General features: G+C 35.6%; 1 protein-coding gene across 2 annotated transcripts; it reads right to left on the reverse strand.

The window, feature by feature from the left end:
* Positions 1-1101: 1101 nt before the first annotated feature.
* tnfrsf1a (tumor necrosis factor receptor superfamily, member 1a) lies at positions 1102-7350 on the reverse strand. 2 transcript variants are annotated; one of them, XM_056234894.1, is made up of 10 exons: positions 7178-7350; positions 6648-6727; positions 5700-5826; positions 5328-5456; positions 4225-4377; positions 4053-4134; positions 3757-3833; positions 3310-3458; positions 1705-1822; positions 1102-1582 (listed from the first exon to the last, which is right to left on the reverse strand). In XM_056234894.1, exons 2-10 carry the CDS (start codon positions 6678-6680, stop codon positions 1281-1283), a joined length of 1170 nt encoding a protein of 389 aa, XP_056090869.1. In that variant the 5' UTR covers positions 6681-6727; positions 7178-7350; the 3' UTR covers positions 1102-1280. The 2 variants fall into 2 exon arrangements, with proteins under 2 accessions (XP_056090869.1, XP_056090868.1); XM_056234893.1 differs by having other exon boundaries at positions 6648-6731; positions 7177-7350.
* Between the last annotated feature and the right edge of the window lie 379 nt (positions 7351-7729).

The following is a 7729-nucleotide window of genomic DNA, read 5'->3' on the forward strand; positions in this document are numbered from 1 at the left end:
GAAAAAGTGCCTGATATCAATGGGATCTAAAAAAAAAAGTTTTAATTTTTTGCGAATGTCTATAGTTTTTGGGGACATCTATATATATATGTCTGTTTTTAAGCAAAAACAAATACTTCTGAATGGCTAATGAGATATGAATGCACAGAAATTAGCTTGTATATTACATTACACATTTCTAAAGAAAGACAATGGGAAGTAAAAGTATAAAAAACCCAAGTCTGCCGTTGAAACAAGATGAAAAGATTGGCTGTTCTAACCTGCTTTTAAGTTTAATAAAAGTTTCATAGAAGAACAGCTGTCTTGGGGACATGAGCCAAATATATGTGTAATAACTAAAAAAAAAAAAAAAAATCAGCTGGAGAGGATAGAACATTTAAAAAAAGTTTAAGCAACATTTAAACACTGAAAAGCAAAACATGCTAAATTCACGCATTAGCATATTCAGCTAACAAATCTACAATACTTACCTTGATTATCTTGATAATACAAATCATCTGTGGTCAAATCAGCTTTATATTTGCACATGCACTTTAATGCTATTTTTTTTTTTGCTGAAGCACCATATTAAAAGCCAACGTGATATACAGAAAACATGGCAATACAAATGCAATTAAAGAGAGCTTTTGTTTAAAAAAATACTAAAAATAAATCTATACAGTTGAAGGCTTTTTTAGGTAAATCTAACGAAACATATCAAGAACATGATCAGGTCACATTTCAAAGGTCAGGTGATGGTTACAATGGCTATCATAAATATATAATACTTCACAACAATGCTGTTTCGACTGTAATTTGATCAAATAAATGCAGCCTTAGTGAACATAACAATCTTCTTTCAAAAAATAAAAATAACCTTACTGATCTCTAACTTTTGAACAGTAGTGTTATCATGTAATATGGTGAAATGTGACCTGGACATGTTTTTGTGAGTTTTGTGCTATTATTAAGGAGAACTGCGAGAAAATATCCATGATTATGTCATTTCTATTAAATGTGTATAAAAATGACAACCCAAACCCCAGCCACCTCACAACCCCTGTTCAGATACATGATATAAACTTTGACAGCACGTGAAAAAGCTTTGATGAAATATATATACAACATTCACATAACATTTTAGTGTGAAATCTTGAGACATCTGGAAATATGCCATGGTGTTAAACAGTAATACAGCAGTAGATGCACTTTCACTCTCAAGGGAAGGAATCCATTGGAACTTAGTGGAAGGCTAAGGTCTCTATTAATGCCCCGTTCTCCATTTTCCTCCGAAGGCCTCATTATGAAGAGCTCGTGTCCTGCGAAAGGAACCTGTTCTCGATGTTGTCTGCACAGTTAGCCAAATACATGTCCTTTAATGTTTCTATGAACATCTGGATGCGGTGATATGGCAAAACATTGTTCCCTCCTCCACTGCCACTGTCACTCCAAACCTTCAGCATCTGATAGTGGGCATCCTTGCAGTTCCGGTGGTCTTGTTCTGCCCTGTCAATGTTCTGCTCAGAAACGCCAAGCCGACGTGCAAGTTCTTTAAATCGTCCGATAGGGACCTCATCCAGCACAAAATAGAAGAACTCGTGAACTACAAGAGCGATAGCCAGAGAAAGAGATGGGGGAGAGAAAGACAACAGACATGAATAATCTTTAACCGTCATTACTCAAGCTTCCAGGGATTTGTTTGTTGAAACAAATACACAGACATACTTTTGATCTCTCTTGGGATGCAGTCTGGGAGTTTTCTGTGCTGTTCTGGTTCGCATGGCTGATTTGTAAAAGGATCGCTTTCATTTATTTTGTCTGATGGCACCGTGATAATAAATGTCTGTGGAAAACATAAAATAAACCTCATTATTTAATAACATGCATAAAACAATCATTTCAGTTGTATCCAACTCTTGGAGATTCTATGGGCAATCTTCTGACATGTGCGAGAAACTCTATGAATTTTCTTGGCGATGGTTTTTGCGGGGAAAGTCCTCCTTCCTGTGAGGGGACAATTCTACCCACTGAGCCACTGTGCCGCCCGCATAAAACAATACAATAACCAACAACAACAGATGTAACATTGCATGATCTTGAAAAAATACATGTGTTCTATGAAGGTATTGCAGGAGTCCTATGGAATAATAATTATTTAGAAATTTCCTTCGATAAACAAATTGAAAAAATGCATTAAACAATAATCAGTATTTTCAACCAAAGATAGAGTTAACAAGCTAAATGGTTCATTGTCCCCACACATAACAAGTTAAATCATGACAACTCTCGAAATAGTTTTAGCATGTTAATGTATTTGATCTCAACGCGGCTGCTGTAGATTATTGCTACTAATAGATACACAGACACGTTGCTGAGAGCATGTAAGGTAGACTGCTGCATAAATAGACATTAATCCTGTTGCAGATCTATGCAGGCGGAGCTAGGGGAGGTGGAGGGTTTCAGAGCATCGTTACAGGACAGCAAACACTGAACCAGACTATTTAAATATTGAGCAAGCAATCTCATTGGCTGCAGGATCAGCAGAGGCCAATCAGCTTGTGCTCATGCAGTAATGATGCGATTGCTTGCAGATTACATGTAAAGGACAGATCAGCCTGTGCTCTCTAGAGTTTCATGACTGAACTAGATATTTATTGAAGTAAGATTAGAATGTAATCTTGGATAAATATTCTATGACTATGATTCTGAGCCCTGCTCTATCCATTCAGCAAGGGGTCTTGGGCTGAAAAAGTTCGATAACTTTATTTGATCGAGTATAAGAAAACACATTTTAAAGAAATGAATTATTTTATTTTGCAAAGATGCATCGAATTGATCAAAACAGCAAATGTATTAAAAGAGAAAATGTATTACGGTTTCCACAAAAATGTTAAGCAGCACAACTGTTTTCAACATTGATAATAATAAGAAATGTTTCTTGATTTCTGGAGGATCATGTGACACTTGAGTAATTTGTATTTATTTTTAAACTAACAAGCTATTTTAAAGTGTTATAACATTTCTCAATATTACTGTTTTTCTGTATTTTAAATAATACAGTAAAATAAGCCTTGGTGAGCATAAGTACAGCACCAGTTTAGCATTATTATATGTCATTATTTTCATTATGGGAAATTAGTTTGGTTAAGAGTCCAAAAGAAGGGGCCTCGCGAAAAAGTATACGTATTAGTATATATCATCAAAACTGAATCATCTTCTGTGAAAACAGCACTACAGTAACTATGCATTTAGCATCACATGTGAATCATTCACACTGAGATGAATGGTGTGTGTGGTCTCTTCGTGTCATAGGTTGATCAATAAGTTTACCTGATCTTGGGGAGCAGCTGATGATGACTGCGGTGACAATGCACGATTCCTCTTCCTCTGAAGCCTGATGCCTTCATATAACATAAACACTCCCAATGCTACAACCGTGATGCATGCACAAACGGGAACCAGTATTTGAGGTAATGTGCCTGAAAGATCAATATGATGAAAAACACACAATTAAATTCAACTCTTGTCTGAAGGCATGCTGTTTTTGGACAGCTTTGCTTAGTCATGGCAGGGCAAATTCAAAAGAACATGAACACTAAACGGGACTTCCCAAGATTACTCATGTTTTTCAGAAATTTCTGTCCTGGTTCAGTTTATCAATACACTCTAAAGTCATAGTTTGCCAAGAGTTGGCTGTTTGGCATCCACAATATGAGGAAAGCTAACAGACATCAACAAATGATTTTGAATGGATGTTGATCAGTATTCAGTACTCACCTGAAGGACTTTGGGGGGATTTAACAGGGATTGCTGGACTGCTGGTTATGCACAAGTGTTTACACCATTTCCCACATCTATAGGGCATAGAGAAAACTTAACTAAACATATATTATGTTATTCAGATCCCTTAATTGATCTGTTAATTAGCCATGAAAATAATCCTCAGGTGCTAATTCAATTCACTTCAGTGTTTGTGAAGACCAGCAACGACATGCAGAGAATACACTCTAATATAAAATGTAATAACTTAAACAAGTGCCAGCAGGGCTGAGGAGTACTTAAGGGTGACTTACTCAACGCATGGCTTACAGGAGGTTTTACCCTCAGGGTAATGGTTTTCTTTGCACGTACAGTTTGTATTCTGTTCCCCATTACCTGACAAAAATGGAAACATTAACCAATGGTATCCTACAATGTAAATATAACTTTAATGTATGAAGCTTAATTAAGGTTTTAGGAACTTACATTCACTAGTTTTAAACTGTCCAGGTCCACAATCCTTCCTACAGGGAGAACATTCCCATACCGACTCGCTTAATTTCCTCTTGTAATATCCCTGGTCACACCCACACACCCTATTGGTATCTGGTGTACATGGTGATATCTCCTTCATATGGGCTGTGGATAAGTGACAGATGAAAGACATATGAAAACATCCCATACACAAAATAAATATATTGAAATATATTTTATAGTGTCAAAAATATATGTGGCATATATTCCAAATGCATTGAAATATATTTGCATTGTTGTTCACTTATATTTATCATTTTGAAATATATTCTCAAATATAACAAAAATATATGATGTTAAGTGTGCAATATATTTACATTTATAACGTAATGTAAAATATATGGTCATAAAATGTTTAGCTTGCTAAAGAAGGGTCGAAAATGTATTTTGATCATAGTAATTCCTCTACCTTTTCCCCTATACACAACAGTAGGCTACCATATTTCACTACTGTATTATGACACACAGCTATAATAAATACTGTACTTACATTTAATTGACTGCAATGTAAAATGACAGATAGTTGCTTTCCTAGGACTATTAGGCCATATTAGGTGGCATAACCCTACGTGCAATTATTAGATTTATTGTTGTTTTATTGACATCTTTGCAGAAGTCATTTAAATATTGAAAATATGCACAATATTTATGATGCAAGTATAACCGTGACACTTTCTTTTGTGTATGGGATGGCAAAGATCATATGAATTGGTTATGTGAAGTTTTTAACAATCATCCACTTAATAGGATACCTCATGTTCATTCATACATTTATAACTTTCTTTCTTCTGTGGAACACAAAACAATATATTTTTGTCAATACAATTAAAGTCAGTGGAGTCCAATGTTGTGTTGTACCCCATTGACAATCATTGTATGGACAAAACCTGTTAAACATTTTTTCAAAATATCTTGTGTGTTCCACAGAAGAAAGAAAGTCATCCAGATTTGGAACGATGTGAGGCTGAGTAAATGATGACAGAATTTTCATTTTTGGGGGAACTATCCTTACAAAACAAGAAATACAAAAAAATGAAATTTATAATGGCATTCACGTTTTTTGCAAGTCTGGCAGCTGAAGCAGTTTGGATTGTAGTTTGATCTCTCCAGGTAGGTTCCATTGTCACATTTCACGCATTCTGACCTTTTTTTCGGTTCAGGGCATTCCGCTTTCAACTTAAACCCTAAAGTAGGAAATACGAGTAGAGAGGAGGAGGGAAAAAAAACACGTATGGAAGCTGAACAAAAGATTTCTGTGGAAAACACACCCTGTTGCTACATTATCCATATAACCTTTTTAAATGCTAACAGCTTTGCTCCATTATATGATTAATGTTCTTCTAACCAAAAAAAACAAACAAAAAACATCACATACTTTAATGAAAGGACATTTCACATATAAACTAAAGAATTGAATTTTGCTTTACCTGGATGACATTTATCACAGCAGAATCCCTTTTTACCCAAGTATTCATTATCAAGACAACTTGGTTTCTCTGTCCTGGCTCCACTAATTCCAAAATGTGTTATTGTGTATGATTGGCTGATTAGAATCTGTGGGGAACACAAGATCATTTGGGTGAAAATGTCTGGGGAAATGACTGTGGCTATGCTTGGAATGACATGCAATTAATTGTATGTGTAGAGAGTGCACACAATACTGTATGTGCTTTGCTTGACCTTTCATTTCAAACGTGGTGAATAAACCAGAAGTAATATCTCACACAATTTCAAATAGCACCTTTTACACTCATATGGTCAGATTGTGTCTTTATTATGAGCATAAAAATTACATTATGTTTGGACAGTATATTGCCTACAAGTTTTAATACCAACAGCATGGCCGAATAAACAATAAATTATTCAAAAGTGTAAATGCAACATTATCACATGATGTTTGCTGCATTAAAGCATTAGAAAAACCTTTTTTTTTTCTTAACATTTAGATGTCCAGTCAAATAATGAGTTATGAAAGAGCCTTATAATTCTTTTGGAGGAATGAACTATATGTACAATATAAAGCAACTTCTCTGTTGGGTTGATATTTCTTCAAGATTATGGGTATGGTAGTTCTTCACCAGGAAACATTTTTTTTTTTTTAAATTACACTGACTCATGGCTTCTACAAAAGCAAATATCATTACTTGAAAAATCTTATGTCCGTCTTAAAAGGTTTCTACAATATCATAAAAAAAAATAGGAACCTGAACGTTGTGCCCCATTCCATAGCTACCCAAATACCTCTTAATGATAGTCACCTATGATGAAAAACTTAACAATAAAACATTTTACAGCGTTATTTTAGACGATAACCTTGGCACTTTTGAAAATGAAGGCTTGCTGCAGAGTAAATTGCTTTGCAAATCCTGTCTTACCAGCAATATAATGCGCAGCTGACATTTCCTCATGGCCGCTGTAGAGGGCGCTAAAGCAGCTTATTACTTCACCAAACACACTGTCCGGACAGGGCGGAGGGTCGGAGGATGAAAGATGAGGGAACAATTAAGTGCAGGTAACAGACAGTAAATAATTGGCGAATTATTCATTTCACAACATTACATAGTCAAGACAATGCAAGAGTTATATGTACTCTTATTTCCTTGTTGGGCTATATCAAGCAGAGTAGGCTATCATTACAGAGTAGCCTAACCTGTTGCGAAATACCCTAATGCCTAAGTTACATGAGAAACTGACATCAGATATAAACCACACACAGTATCAAGATGTTACAGATGTTATTGTTACTGGCAGATGAGACCCCCACAGACATAGACTAGGCCCACTAAACATTTCCCCCGTTTTAACCCCACGGCACAGTCCCGACGCCCACATTTGCACTTGAAAGTGTCATATTAAAGATCGCCAGAGATAAAGAGATTTTACTGAGAACAGCGCGTGAACTTACCTCTACTCATGGTAGTTTTCCATTATTATCCTCCCAAAAACTTTTTTATCATCCTTACTGTAGCAAATAACTACAGAAAAGCGTGTAAAAATGTGAGATTTGTAAAGTATCACTACCGTCCATTTCCTCGGAGAAGGAAAGGCAGTCGTTGACTGGAAATGTTATGCGTCACAATAGTCCGCTCCTCCTCTCGTGCCTATGGTGTTCAGGAAGGAATTCGAGCGGAGGGATGAAACCGAAAGTAGGCTACTCTAAGTAAGCTTCTATTACAACATTGAGAAGGGTACAGTCTTACACAGTGATGGCGCCACACTGCTGAAAACAAAATATGCTAAATGTTCATAGAGAAAGTATTAAAGCAAGCATTGCTATGTTGGGTAACAGTTTAGTGTCCTTGTTATGTTACATGTAGGCTACTTACCATAGTAATAAAAGTAAATTATGCATGCATAATTATATCATGCAACTAACCAACCTTAATTATAGGCCTATATTTAAGTAGCCTACTGGGTAATATTAATTAACAACATGGCTACTTACAATATACATATA

The sequence above is a fragment of the Rhinichthys klamathensis genome, unplaced genomic scaffold, assembly GCF_029890125.1.
Source record: "Rhinichthys klamathensis goyatoka isolate OS25496 unplaced genomic scaffold, OSU_Roscu_1.1 h1tg000407l_1, whole genome shotgun sequence".
Classification (NCBI taxonomy): Eukaryota; Metazoa; Chordata; class Actinopteri; order Cypriniformes; family Leuciscidae; genus Rhinichthys; species Rhinichthys klamathensis.